This window comes from Pavona decussata, unplaced genomic scaffold (assembly GCF_977016875.1).
Source record: "Pavona decussata unplaced genomic scaffold, jaPavDecu1.1 SCAFFOLD_115, whole genome shotgun sequence".
In the NCBI taxonomy this organism is placed as follows: Eukaryota; Metazoa; Cnidaria; class Anthozoa; order Scleractinia; family Agariciidae; genus Pavona; species Pavona decussata.
This window is the reverse complement of record NW_028145529.1, coordinates 46,170-61,081: the sequence shown is the minus strand read 5'-3', so window position 1 is coordinate 61,081 and position 14,912 is coordinate 46,170. Positions and strand designations below refer to the sequence as shown.

The window sequence follows — 14,912 nt, the reverse complement described above, 5'->3', positions numbered from 1 at the left end:
CCGTATTATTAAGAAGACCATGAACCAGCAAGCGCTTTGGGTGGGTGGGAGGGAATGGAAAATATTCTTGACAAAATGTCGCACTGTAGTTTATCTCGAGTGCGAGGAAAATACAGTGGCCAAATTTAGCAAGCACGTATCAAAATGCTAAAGTTCACTCTAATTGGATGGTTTTCAGGATTTTCACGTGAGGTCATCCAAGGTCGATGATCGGATAATTAGCAAAGCTCATAGCTCAAAATAGAAACAAGAGTTGTTGATTAACTGAAATTTATTTCATATGTTCAATAAATTGTGATGAGCCATAACACGATCAGATTGTATCACACCATATTCTGTGTCAGGGAAAATGTTGGCATCCTTCATCACTGTGATTAATTTGTTAAAAGTATCTGAAACTGAATTCCTCGAATTTCATGTCTCAGCGAGTAAAGTTCAAAAAACAAAAGCAGGTTTTAGTCACATCACGATCATCTTACATCACACCATATTCTGTGATTGGTTGAAATTATCTGAAACTGAATACGACAAGCTTCAAGTGCCAGCGTGTTTAAGTTAAAAAAAGAGCAGCAGTTAGAGGCTTACCTTGACAAGAGTTATTGCACGATCTAGTGAAGATTTACTGAGTCGCTATGAATTTTGCTCTCTTCGTCTGCCTTGCTGCGGTTTTGAATGCTGTTAATTCACTGCCGACAAACAATCAGAATCTCTTGGATCTGAAAGCGACATCATGTAGCATAAACATCAACACTGCACCGAATAAGAAGTTCGAGGACGTCATCTTGGGAATGAAACAGCAACTGGATGAGATTCAGAATGAGCTGAGAAATCTGACAAAGAAACTGGAGAGCGGATCCGGAAAAGGTTAGCAAATCTACATTTGTTGCTGTTTAAGGCCCATTACCCTAAATGATAAATTGATGAAAATTTCGAAAAATCAAATACGTTTTTTGTGCTACTCGACTAACAAAAAATTGGTTAAAAAGGCAATTTAACCGCCGTAGAGGATAGAATATTTAAGTTTACGCTAACAGTGACTTTTTTGAGTCCCGGAATGCGTGAATGCTTAAGGGTACTTCCTGGGTTCGATAGGGTGAAAAAGTGAAAAAACATATTTTTCGACCAAATAGAATTTGGGGATTTTATCTAACATTTACTGAAAAAAAAATTGAAAAATATTAAAAAAAAGCGCGAGATATTTAGGAAAACGTATTTCCATATAAAAGTCTCGCCTGCAGAAAATTTCTCACTTCGAATTTTATATTCTTCGCGCTTCCCACATGGAAAAGTTATCAAAAAACGAAAAGAGCCTGTGGATAAAATCCCGGAAGAAGCCAGGGCCTAAGAAAAAGGGAAAGATAGATTTCAGCGAAGATCGAAAACGTGATCTTGCAGAGAGCAACAAAGGCTCTTGGTTCGACCAAGAAACTCTAGTCGACGTTGAAGGTTCTGTTGAAGGTGATCACGAAGAACTGGGGCAGTGGCCTTCAAATTTATCCACTGTTATTGGATCAAGTACAGAGGTCGATTGCCGTGAAAAAGTCCTGCAGGGTAACTTTTCAAGCGTCCTGTGAAAATATCAAATATCAATATTCTGCATCCTCTGGGCCGATTTCTTTCTTCTGCAGCGAGATAAAACCAAATAACGTTTTATTGCGCGTTTGTAATGAAACATTTGCATAAAATCAGCAAAAACTATACCGATGAAATAGAACTCACCAGAAGCGCATGAGCCCACGTGTAATACTGGAGATAGCGCGTTCTGCGTGGCCCTTTCTCTCGCTTTTTACTCCGCTCCACGCTATCTTGAAGATTTCTTACGAAGAAATCACCATCGTGCCTAAATAACAGTAAAAATGCGATTTTCTTTCATGATACATTTCCTTTGATACGAAATGAATAATCGCTTTAGCTTGAAGCGTAAATTACATTACACGCAATCAAAACGAACAACCTAGCCAATAGATTTCATCTCTGATATCAGTGCACTCCTCAAACTCTACGCTGACGCGCTTTCGGTTTGTTTAGCCTTGGTTTTTCCCCGTTTTCCTGGTTGAGTTTTACGTTTTCCTTTCGCCACTTTCCCCATCTCGCTCGATCACAACAGTGGAGTCTAAAACGTGTCTGCAACGCGATACCTTTTCTGCGAAATTCTGTGCTATTGTTGTTGACGCCATGGGGTCCTATTGCTCGATTGGCTCGCCACGTAATGAGGTGTCATAATCTCCTGTGGAGGCTTGTTTTTCTTGCAAACCTTTATCGAGCGTAAACTCGCACTTGAATTTTGGCAGAGTATGTCGACTTTGAACGAATTAATAGGGTATGTAGTTTTGACGGATTGTCGTGAAATTTGGCCAGAAGATTCGAGGAATAATGACAAACAAAAAGGTGTCAGGGAATTTTGATTTTCAAAATATTTTTCCCGTGGCAACTGTTTACGCAACACGCCTCAAATATTTTTTGCTACTCAAACTTTAGACGTTGATATCTAAATAACCAATCAGAATTTCGAAAAAGCCTGACACCTTTTTGTTGATTGATGCCTTGTGAATAACACTGTGCAGCGATTTCGTTCTTCGCGCGGCGTTCCATAACCGATTAATTCAATGGAACGACCATCGGTCGATTCGAGGTTCTACTGGCTCCTGGCACTTAAAAAAAGAAAAGATCGCTAAATTATATTTTTTATAGGAAACTACATTTATTAAGCTTTATAATGATATATAGTTTGTTAGAGGTTTAATAAAAGTTGCGCGCGTACGAATTTTTTTCCAAAGGACACCCGCGAACCCAGGAAGTATCCTTTAAGTCCTCTCAAGTTACCCCTTGGAGGGTGACAAAGGCAGTAAAATGAGAACACCCCCACCTCTACTTTAGGCCATTAAGACAAAAAGAAACGCGAAAAGGGATTTTAATGGATCTGATCTGAATAAAAAATTCCGCGACAGGAACAGATAATTTAATTTCTTCTGTACTTTAAACGTTAGAGTTGAGTGTACGCAACTTAAGCAGTTTCGATAAGAAAGCCTGAAAAAAAATTCAGGCTTGAAAATGGTTAGGTTGCATACAGGGAGGAAGTAAGGCCATTCCCATGATGCATTGCTTCCAACTATATTATCACCGGTCGTTGCTCATGTGATCTCACATTTCGACTCAAACAGAATGAATGCAGTAGGCACTGTCGAGCGCTCCGACCGTCCTTTTGAAGTAAACAAGCTAGTTTATCTTCACTGTATCGATGCAGGGACCAAGAAATTTGTACCAATTACAAGTTTCCCTTGTATGGAAATCTTATATGTGCTTGGGCATGTTAGTTTTCCGAGCGAGCTTGCTGTTCGACGCATTTGTTGTTTTGTGTGGAGCGCGGAGTCTGAAGGGATCGGAAGCTGTCGGCTGCTCGAAGTCCAATACTTGTGAATGTGAAATCATCCTGTTATTTCACTGTAAGTAATAATATTTCCTTCACCTTATACGTTATTTATTCGCTATTTACCCGTACCGCCTCAGTTCGATTCTCACTGTAATGTCGCTTGCGTTTGTTCTACATATTCTTCGATCGTTTCACCACTAAGCTTTTAATAAAAGTTATCGCACCTATAATAATTTGCTTGTTCTCTCGACTCTTCAACAGGAATCTACTGGAAGAAAAATTTCATTTATCGTCGATTTCGACATTGTGTCCTCCACAAGCGCCCCCACAAGATTGTCTCAACCAAAATCGATGGAAGAGTTGGAAGATTCTTCGGCGGAAGATTGCTGTCCGTGGCTCGAATTTACATGCCAGTGCAATTGCACTAAATTTCCTGCACTAGGAAGTGTCCTCATAATTCAGGTAAGCCTGATATTGACAGTGTATACGAAGACGGATCATCAGAGGACGGATCGGAGCGTTCAGATGAGGAACAAGGCGTGAAGAACACGAAGAAAATGATGTAGCTGAGCTAGACGACGAGCAGGGTGACGAGGAAGAGGATTCAGTTCCAGTGTTTACAGAATATGAAGGATTATACGTGGCAGTTCTTGGCACGAAGACTGCCACAGCACTCTTATGAAGTGCCGAGATAAACTCTGCAGTAAAGAGGAAATTGAACTGAGAGTCCTGCCTGAACCTGATAATGTGAGGGACAAAATGCACTCATTATTCAAGCCAAAGTCAATGTTCAGTGGGATAGGATTGGATATATCCCAAAGGAACAAGTGCGAAAGTTTACTGTGGCTATTAGAAACAATCAAGTAAAAATTATTGAATTCGAAAACATTAAATGCCAGGTTCTAATGTCAGACGCTGCTACTCGGGTATACGCAGCATCAGTATTAGTCACCAAGACTGGTAAATGGTTGCCTCGTGATAACCTGTACAGGTATAATGATGACATTTAGGTCCCGAGTCCTGATTTACACGAGCCAGTCTAGCACATGTACTAAGAACCTGGCTAACCGGATCCTAGCAAACCAAGCCAGCCTGGTTCATGTAATCAGGCCATAAAAATATACTTTCCTGTCCATTGCCAGCAATGTGGAACTTTTTTTATATTGTTAATGTAGGGTAACGGGGACATCACATCAACCTGCCAGCAAAGTTGCACCAAGTATAGTCAATCAACATTAGTAGTTGATCAATAAATTTGCCATCAATTACTGACCATAGGTAAAATAGATGAATCCATGTTGTAAATTTATTCCCACACTGACTACATGTGGACAACATGACAAGTAGAATCATAAACTATCAATGAGGATGGCACACCACAACTTTGCCTGTACTGGCCCTGTGTAGATTTGGATTTCTAATAAATCAGTAGAGCAGTCATGATAATACCAAGTTGGACATTTCATTCTTAGCGAATTTATTAGTGAATTTCTACTCGTCCAACAGGATTGACACTTTCCAGGGCGAGTGTCGAATTATTCTCTTTTTGTGAACCATCAATGATCCCCATGCTCATTGTAGCCATAAATTTTATTTGGAATTTGTTATATTAAATTAGGAAAATGATTTAAGCTTGCAAAATTGTGAGGCAGTTTAGAAACCACCATTTTTTTGTATTAAGTAAACCATTGGAGTAAAGGAAATAACCTGTCCAAAACAACTCAACAGCTGAACCATTTTTCTTCCACAATAGGCCATTCAGAGTTTCCATTTGCACATGTCAAAGAGAGGCAAAGTCCAACTCCTTTGTTATGAAAATGGCTCTTATTTGCAAGTGACTAAAAATCATTTTCATATGAAAGGTTTTGCACTTGCCTCGCATAAACAGGAAAAAGGCAAGTCTGTATATTTCTGTTCATTAGTTTCCTCTGAATGTTCATACATACAATTAAATAGCGTATCAGAGTAAGAAATCCATAAAGATATATCATTTTTGACTGTACATAAACAGTATGTTTATTTCAACTTACACAAGATTTACACAGTATCACATGGTGCCACATACAGGTCACCAGTTTGAACATTGGAGGTAACTATGGTAACCTTTCACCAGCTTGGTAAATCATGTTTAGTCTTCAATGAATGACTTAATTTTGTTTTTGTAACAGTATTAATAAGATGTTCATAGCTTACTGGCTAGTCTATTGGTATAGATGTTTCCAATAAATCTTATCCCCGAGAAATCTTCCAAAAAAAGGCTGTGGAGGAGGCAGTATTAGTATAATTTGTCAGATTTTGATTAAATGACAGGAGGTAAACCGACTTCAAATTGATGAAATCTTTGTCTGGTTGACACTCTATCTCTTGCTGGTAAGAATGACCTTCCTTCAGTGAAAATTGAGCTGTCTTCTCTTGTGTTTTGCACAAGTCGGTGAGGCCGGTATGGATTTTTGGCAGGGTTATCATTTGCAGCATCATTGCAACCAGGTGGAGCTGCATCAAATGATGGCAATGGGTCCTTTGAAAACCTCTCATTGGCAGTATAGTAGTGAAATGGCAGGGCAGGATCCATTCGTTTAGTAAACTCACTGAAAAGTATAAGAGGGAAGTGCAGAAACATTGGTAACAATATTACTTGACGATTATTGGGTTCCAAAATGGGGGTTGTACACAGTCAGAGTGTTGAGCATGAAGATGAAATTAAACTACCAGTTGAGATATTAGTAGAGATGTTTTGAGAGTTGTACTTGTATTGGTGTAAGGAGGATTATCAGCTGTTGCCCAAACTATTTTTAAACAATTCTTATATTGTCTGAAAAAATTATGATTATTGGTGGCTTTTGAACCAAAAGACAAGGAGGCACTCAGTTGTCGATGTGGTAGTATGATTGGACAATATTGTTGAAAATGTTTCCATATTTATTTCTTTTTCATTATGCCATCTGCTCCAAATTTGAAAACCATTTCTAGTCTCCTTAAGTGCACATAACTTCAATTAGTTCAATTTTGGTCTTCATGTACATACCACTCAATTTTTCTCCATAATTTTGAACTTGAACTCTTTCAGTGTAAATTAGGGCCTAGCCAGCTGTGGCACATGCAAAAGAAGCATTCTAGATCATCAGTTTCTGAACCATGGGGGTTCTCTTCAAAGCCAATCTCCACATTTTGGCAACGCCGAAACTCTTTGACACTCAATGTTGGTTGTCACCTCAATCACAGTTTCACGGGAAAATCCTCTGATGCCACTGATGGGTCTAGACCAAAAAACAAGAGGAACAAAACCTTATTGTCAAGTATTTCCTCAAGGAAAAAGCAGTCATGCACAATAATAGTATTGAGGATGGTAACCATTAACTCCTCTGGCTCATGGCCACTGTAACTAAGCTAGAACTAGCTTGTGTGAGAAGGTTAAAATTCATTTACTCCTTGTTCACTGCCAAATTAAAGAGAGTCCCCAATGATGCCTTGTTTATGGAAATGTGTTAATAGAACCAAGTCAAGTTTGTGTCATAAAAAACTGAAATAATCACTATTATGAAAAGTTCTAAATTTACAATACTGAAGAAGAAAATTATGCAATGAAAGAGGAAAATTCAAACAGTCTAAACAAATGTTTCAAGGTCTTATTTAGGAAACATGATTTAAGCAATTGTTTCACATTACAAACTTGATCATCAATAAATTGACCTGATCCATAACAAAACACAGTAATATATAAAGAATTGTACTTGTTAATCTGTTTAGAGATCAGAGTGGGTTTACAGATGACAATAATAAATGAATAAGCTTCATTGTTATTAAATGTTGGTTCATGTACAGTGTCCTACCTCTGATAGAGGCCTTTCAGTCAACAGGATTTTGCTGGACGCATCAAACGTACAATGTGCCGTTGATCGCTTTTTCTCTGGCTTATTCGGTGTTGTCCCACTTTCTATGTGATGTCTTTTCCCCGAACTGGAATCGTCCATGATCTAGAACGAAGAAGCAAGAACATAAGCTTAAACAAAACATTGCTTTTTGATATTTCTCATTTCTACCGAAAACAGCTCAGAGCAGGACGAAAATTGCAATAACACAAAAATAAACAGTCCAAATCTCGCGTCACAAAGAAAAGAAAGCGAACTGCTTGAACTATATGATGCAACAAGGCGAAGTCCAGCGAATAACGTAGTGAAAGCAGTTTGCCCTTGCGACACCATTCAACAGTGAAAGTAACCATTCGCGCCATATTTTCGAGGATTTTCAGTCGATATTTGCCCCAATAAAACGTGAGTACATTAGGGTACATTTCAAATACTTTAGTTCTGTGTTCCTCAAAGCAAAGATTTAACGCCTCAATGGGCAAATGTATTCCATATATTATTGAAGAAAACGATTTTCCCATACCTTTGTGAAACGATCATAGACAAACAATGGCGTCTTCACGGCAAGCTGCCCACAAACAAAGCCCTAGAAAAATAATACAGCACAATCATTATTCCTTCGATTCCTCATCAATAACTAGCAGAAATGACAAAATACAAAAATCAGGGAAAAACTTACCGAAACCGACTTCCATGAACAAGGTAAATCCAGATGAAAAACGGTGATTTTACGCGCGAACCATAACGATTTCTCTACTTTGCATAATTGAGGCGAGCGTTTTTAACGCTAAGCATCATGGGTAGGGCTTTATTTCCTCCCTGGGTTGCATACTAACTGCGAGGATCTTTCTTCTATTTGATATTTCATCCGTAGTTCAAAATATATGTTTCATATAATTACATTCAAGAATTAATTATGGTGGCCAAATTAAAACATACATTTAAGGGCCTATTGCGCGGGGCTCTCACTGAAACCGGCGGTCCGCTAAACAAGTTACAATTGAATGGGACAAATACCACATTACACTTTCATTTTCGCTCATCAAGTGCCTCATTCTTGAAACATTGCCTAAAGATTATTATACCCAGTAAAATGATCCAAAAGGGATCTGCATGCAACTATTGAAAATGATAAATTCCACAGCAGGCGTGACCGGATGCGTGGTTCAATTACAAAGATATTCTTGGCAGCTTCAAAAATTAGAAAACACGTACGAAGCCCAAGCGACTCGTGTGAGCAAGCACCAAAACAGCTGCCAAATTCTCCCCCATTTCTAAGCTTTGAAAGCGAGGCTCTCAGTGAAGATTTTGGTGATGTCATTGATCATTTCAGATCTATTTAAATGTTCATTTCTTCGAGAAAAGGACTTATTTTTGCCATCAAAAAAACGGAAAGCTTGCGTACAATATAATGGTGATCGATATTACTAATTAATACAACGCCTCTTCATTGCGTTAGCAGTAGCCAAATTGGTCTCCGTTCCTTTTCAAATCTTCAAGGTACTCCGTACAACCGGCGAGTTTGGGGAAAATTTCAAAGGGTTGGCGTGAAATCTGACACTTTATTTTACGGTTACCGCGCCGGAGCGTGGAACTCGTTCTCATCTCAGAACCTACTCGAGAGCTTGGAGTGCGGTGTGGGGGAGGGGGGGGGGGGGGGGCGTGCGTGGGAGAACTCCTGTCATACTGACTATATGGGACCGGCTCCGATGGAAGAGATAATTTTTTTTCAGGTAGGGATTTCACGAGCTTAAGCATAAAAAAGGGTAGGACGGGAGGGTTGGGAGAACTATCGTTTCGATATTTAACAAAGCCTTTTAAAATATCTCAAACAGATCAACCGAAAAGAGATGCAGGTTTCTTTCCTATAGGTATGTGAAAGGGTTACCTTTCCTGTAGACTGTTCACAGTCCCCCTATTTTTCCGTGGGATTCTCTAGACCGGTACGGTTCGATGGAGCTGCCACCATCTTGGTTTGTAAAATCGAGCGCGATCTGGGGAGAGTGTCTAAACTACCGAGGGGAGGGGAGCGGAGTTGGGAGGCGGCGGGAAAAATATTTTATTTTTATTTTTATTTTTATTTTTATTTTTTCGCTTACCCTCACTGACTATACTAACACCCACTCCCGCTCCCCTCGGTAGTTTAGACACTCTCCCCAGATCGCGCTCGCTTTTACAAACCAAGATGGCGGCTGTTCCATAGAAGCGTACCGGTCTCGAGAATCCCACGAAAAAATAGGGGGACTGTGAACAGTCTACCTTTCCTGTCAAAAATGGTACATCAATGGGTCAGGGTTTGGACCATAAAATTTGCTGAGTACCTCCACCACAGCCCCCTCCCCTCTCCTTCACTCACATCATTTGCCAAATCTTAAATTCATTCGCACATTTTGAGGTATTATGCAGGGACAATAAAGAATGCGTTCTTGATTTGTTTGTTGTTTGTTTGCCTCCTTTTATTCCATTCAGGTGAACCACTGTCCGTAACCATTTGTGAGCGCAGCAGGAAAACCATCAGCTGCCAAAACGGACGAAAACTCAACATTCAGGAAGCATTGTATGGTAGACTGGATCGTAAGACATTTAGTCAAGGCCCTATTTACACCACCAATTGTCGTGCCACCAGATCTCTTGCCGTCATGCAGAGTAGGTGCCAAGGGAGAGCCAGCTGTGTGCTGTATGCCAGTAACTCAGTGTTTGGGGATCCTTGTCGCAGAACTCACAAATATCTTGTTGTCAAATACCAGTGCGTGGAGTAGGTTAGTTATTACGCTCTGTTGGCCGTATTCACTTGTTTTATAACTTAGTTTTCGAAAGGAAGTTAATTTAGATGAGTAATTTCTTTGAAATTGATTTTGTAATAAAAATACACGCTAAAATGTCACGACGTTTCGACCTCTCCGAGGCCATTTTCAAATGCAAGTAAAAGATAAAACCTTAGCATAAATAATTGTATTCATACAATAAAAATCGGTAAGAATGTCATGAACGCTAAAATGTGTCAGAAATGTCAATGATAAGTATTATAAAGTTAAAAAAGGACATAAAACAACGATACAATGAAGCGATAAATATTTAATACTTATATTGCGCTTTTTTCTATAAAAACACTCAAAAGCGCATTACAATATTATTAATAACTAAATTAAAAACCAGTTAAATTACCTGATAAAATTACAATATTTAAAAATAAATAAATAAATAATCAACTAAAAGCCTTCTTAAATAAATATGTTTTAACAGAGCGTTTAAAAGAGTCGATTGATGTTTCCTGTCTTATTAGCTGAGGAAGACTGTTCCATGAAAAGGGGGCAGCCATCGACAACGCGCGATCTCCCAAAGTCTTCTTCGTTCTTAGCCGAGGTCTTTCTAACAATATACCAGTATTGTTACGGTGTAGTTGGTAACGTGAGTCCGGTAAGACAGGGACAAGATCCTTAAGATAGCTAGGCGCAACACCGTGAAGAATCTTAAATGTAACAAGGAGAATCTTAAAATCTACCTGCAAGCGCACTGGTAGCCAGTGGAGTTCTCTTAGCAAAGGAGTAACGTGACAATACTTAGGTGGGCAGTAAACCAATCGAGCACTGGTGTTCATGACTCTTTGAAGTTTCTTAATTTGATACTCAGGAGAACCGTACAATAAACCATTACAGTAGTCAAGCCTGCTTGTGATGAACGCGTGAACAAGCCTCTCGGTGGACTCACGAGACAAATGCTTCCTAAAGTGCCGGATATTGTACAAATAATAAAACGCGCTAGCACAAGTCTTAGACACATGAGTCGACATATCCAGATGAGAATCAAACCAGGTGCCCAAATTGCGCACTGAAGAGGCAGGCGATACCTCAGCTTGGCCGTTCTTGATCTTGTCAACGGACACATTTGATAACTGTCGTTCCGTGCCAATGATCAAGAACTCAGTTTTATCGTCATTTAGCATTAACTTATCATCTCTTCGTCCATGCGCGAACGTCACGAATACAGTTCTAGATCGCAATCACAGCATCAGCCTCGCTGGTCTTATCAACGGGATTAAACGATATAATAATATCGAAATAAATCGATTAAACGATATAACAATAATGAGGCTTGTAAAGAACTGATCTAAACAAATAATTTAGCGCAGATGCATTTTTCCCGACTGCACTACCCAGACAAACTTGTGTAGTCTACCATCCGTCAATTCATTGATTCGAAGGTGTCTCAGTATTCGCACACCCAACAGCAAGTACCTGAGAAGCAAGAAGCCCCAATTAGAATCGTGCTGCCATTCAAAGCTCAGAAATCTGCAAACGCAGTGCGCAGACAACTTGGAGACCTCAGTCGGAAGATCAATGCGGATATCAGCCCGGTGTACACAAGTCGGAAGATCAAGGATGAATTAAAAGCCGACGGAAGACAAGCCACCCCTTGTAAATCCGGTGAGGGTAAAAGGAGGAATGAGTTTAGGGACCGATCGTTTATTACGTCCTAGGGGGGGGGGGGGGGGGGGGGCGGCGGTGGTTTTCTAAAAAATCGAGTGTATGAAAATTTTACCCCCCAAAACATCTTTCAAACAAACGTTTTACCCCCCACTGCAATGACAGTTTGAAAATTTCCCCCCCCCCCCCCACTCCTCCCTCCCTTCCCCATGGTTGGCCTGGTGGTTGAATTGTTGAGAAGTTCTTCCACATACCATTCCGCAAACTCTTTCCGCCTTTTACCCTCACCGTTGTAAATCAACAATGCGCTGTGTATCATTTTCAGTGTAGCCTGTGCGATGCAGGCTATGTCGGCTACACGTGCCGACACCTTCACCAGCGAATTGAGGAACATAAGGGATCGGCAATCGGAAACCACCTGAGGGAGCAGCACAATATGGCCCCAAATAACATTGCGAAAAGTTTTAAAATTTTAAGAAAGTGTCAGAACAAACTTGATTGTCTTATTTTTGAAATGCTTTTTATCAAAGAACTGAAACCATCACTAAACAAACAGTGTGATTCCATCCGCGCTAAATTATTTGTTTAAATCAGTTCTTTACAAGCCTCATTATTGGGTGATATATATATTATTAAAAATTCCCTGGTCAGTTTTATTCCGCTATGGCGAGGTTTACGAGTATTCACCCGGGGTCCCTCACAGGGGTCCGGGGTCCCTCCCCTTGATACAAGACTACTTCCTTGCTCTAGCGGCCCTTTACGCATTAGTTAAGATGCCCTGATTAATTTAACTGTTCTATTTTTTTTTTTCAAAATTCCTGGCGAACATCCCGGCCTCACAAGGTCTGTAACAGAGGTGTTTACAATCGCAATGCCAATCAGAAACAGGAGAGACGCCCCATGCGATTTCACAGCGTGAAATGAGATACACTAGCCTGTGAACAGGCTCCCAAATTGGGTATGGTGCGAAGACAAAAATCTTGCCCCCATAATGCGCTCCCCTCGCCCGGCTCTTTTCGCCCTACGGCCCCACAAGATACACTTGAGCATTGTTTTCCTTGTACAGTTTACAACTGGTTGACACGTGAACCCTTCGATATAAGTGCATGTCAGTAGACTTTGATCAGTCCTCATTCGAAGTTTTTTTTACGAGATCGCGTTTACGCATCCTCGGAGGCCCAGGAGCAGTTATTCGGGTGGAACGGATTTTTGTGGGCGAAAGTTTAAACTTTGACCCACGAAAATCCCTTCCACCCGACTAACTGCTCCTGGGTCTCCGAGGATGGCGTTTACGAAGTTGTCATGTAGGTTTTGTGATACGAAGTGTATTTGTTGTATAGTTAGACAACTGCGAACCCCTACACCAACTGTAATACACCACTTAAAAGGTTTTATCTGGGGCATTGTATAAATCATTCCAGCTAAGACAAAGGAAGTAACAGAAGAGAATGAAAAGTGTTTAAAACGAGAAAATATAAACCTTAAAATACATCTCACCTCTCGTATACACTGGGCCGCCCTAAACTTAGCTTAATTTGCAGATCTCAGCACATGGTTTCTTGTCAAATGGTGACTTGGTCTTAAAAGTGTAAGAGGAAAAAGTTGCAAAAAATGGAGGGGTGGTTAATCATGTCTTATGTAGAATGGGGGTAAGATTTTATGCTTCCATTGAGCAGATCTCTCCAAGATCTGTTTGGTGTCCAAAGTACAGTTGATAGAAATTGACCCAATATTGGGCACATAATGACTTTTTGTGCCATATGCCAGTCTTGGGAGTGAGAGAGTTAAACAAATCAGTCAGAATCAGTCTCGAAGTTTACGATAACGTCATTCTTTCCATTTTATAACCCCTTTTTCAACATAAGTAAATGCTACCTGAAGAAGTCTAGAAAAATAAACTCTCTTGTGGAAGGTAACTTATTTTGCTCTCATTGGCTACATTTACTTTCGACAGCTTTTGTCAAGATGAAGATGGAACAAGAGTTAGTAATGGAGCGGCCAGAGATGAAGACGTCTGCCGACAAAACGTTTATTTTTGTAGTGCGTAATTATTTTGTTTAAGTTTTTTATAACGGTGTATGCTAAGGAAAGAAAGAAAGCAGTAGCACTGAATTGTAAAGGTGATGGGTAGATTATATCTTTGTAACAACATATCAATTTAAGCTCTAAATAATAAACAATATTTTAATCAAGAAAAGGTATGATCTTCAATCAATCAATCAATCAATCATCAAATAGTCTTACAAACAAGCCAATGCATTAATTATTGTCTCCAATGGCAACAAAATTCAGTGTGGTGAAACTTAGGTTGGGAAGGTTGTTCAGTTCAGTAAATTAGCAACCCATTCCACAGTTTCCACTTCCTAAGATTATTCCTTTGCTCTAACTTTTCCTTTTCGGAAAGTTTTTTAGAGCGCTTAATTAACTCACTATTATCTGTCGTCGAAGAGCGATAGGACAAATATGCTTCAAATTTGCTGCAAAATAAACCAAAAACAAGAGCATCTGTCTTTCTTCATAATGTTTGTTCAGTTGATAAATCATTGCGGTCATTGGCTTGTACTTGGACGAAAACCGATATGTTTTGTTGTACTTGCTTTTGCGTTAATGAGCCCGGTGTATACAGAGTTGAACAGCGGTAGAAACCAGCTGTACAAGGGGAGTTCGATATAATGCTTGTGATGAGTCTCTTTTTTCCCTCTTCCCATGATTTTTGGTGACCGTGAATGGGCCCTTTGCAGGTCACATGGTACAGAATCCACCATGCTGGAGAGTAACCGCGCACTGGGACATCCAAAACAAAGAAAATTCAAGTTTGACTTGTTGAAGTTGCTTTGTTTTGGATGTTCCAAGCGCAACTTGCTCTCTAACGAGTGGCAGATTTTAAACCATGTGACCGTTAGCTGCAAAATGTCCATTGGAGACAAACAAGGAAAGAAAGTTTAACATTTTCTGTCTTAGCGAAAAACATCAGCCATCCTCGTTGAGTCCATTTACTTTTCGGAAAGCATAGTGTGACTATTAAGAAAGCACTTGTAGCCAAATGCTAAATTGTGGTAATAGAATTTCAATCTAAAGCTGTGCTAAAAAATCATTACTGCTAGTAATCGTAGTGATAAGAAGTAAATTTTGAAGAATGTTTCCAAAGCCATCGTTTTGAGGTGCAAATGGTTAGGATTAATAATTGCCACGAAAGGTTGGTTTTATCAACAGATATAATTAGGTATTTTGACCAGATTTTAAGGAGATTCA

General features: G+C 39.7%; 1 protein-coding gene, 1 long non-coding RNA gene and 1 pseudogene across 3 annotated transcripts; 2 read left to right on the top strand and 1 right to left on the bottom strand.

The window, feature by feature from the left end:
- The first annotated feature begins 492 nt into the window (after positions 1-492).
- On the top strand, positions 493-14,191 carry LOC146469846 (L-rhamnose-binding lectin ELEL-1-like). Of its 2 annotated transcripts, none has more exons than XM_085122692.1 (3): positions 493-864; positions 9,706-9,995; positions 13,615-14,191. In XM_085122692.1, the coding sequence occupies exons 1-2, from the start codon at positions 633-635 to the stop codon at positions 9,993-9,995; spliced, it is 522 nt and encodes a 173-aa protein (XP_084978818.1). In that variant the 5' UTR covers positions 493-632; the 3' UTR covers positions 13,615-14,191. The 2 variants fall into 2 exon arrangements, with proteins under 2 accessions (XP_084978818.1, XP_084978817.1); XM_085122691.1 differs by having other exon boundaries at positions 9,706-10,012; positions 13,644-14,127.
- LOC146469848 (uncharacterized) lies at positions 5,361-7,994 on the bottom strand. Its single transcript, XR_014867111.1, has 4 exons — positions 7,916-7,994; positions 7,760-7,822; positions 7,201-7,344; positions 5,361-6,627 (listed from the first exon to the last, which is right to left on the bottom strand). It is a non-coding gene; the product is annotated as an uncharacterized LOC146469848 (long non-coding RNA).
- LOC146469847 (uncharacterized) lies at positions 11,366-12,869 on the top strand (annotated as a pseudogene).
- Positions 14,192-14,912: the final 721 nt, after the last annotated feature.

What these genes read in the sequence shown, in the direction of transcription:
- LOC146469846 (XM_085122692.1), top strand. Translation starts at nt 633, where the DNA reads ATGAATTTTGCTCTCTTCGTCTGCCTTGCTGCGGTTTTGAATGCTGTT. An exon ending in GGAGAGCGGATCCGGAAAAG is followed by an intron (nt 865 to 9,705) that starts GTTAGCAAATCT and finishes TATTCCATTCAG; the next exon opens with GTGAACCACTGTCCGTAACC.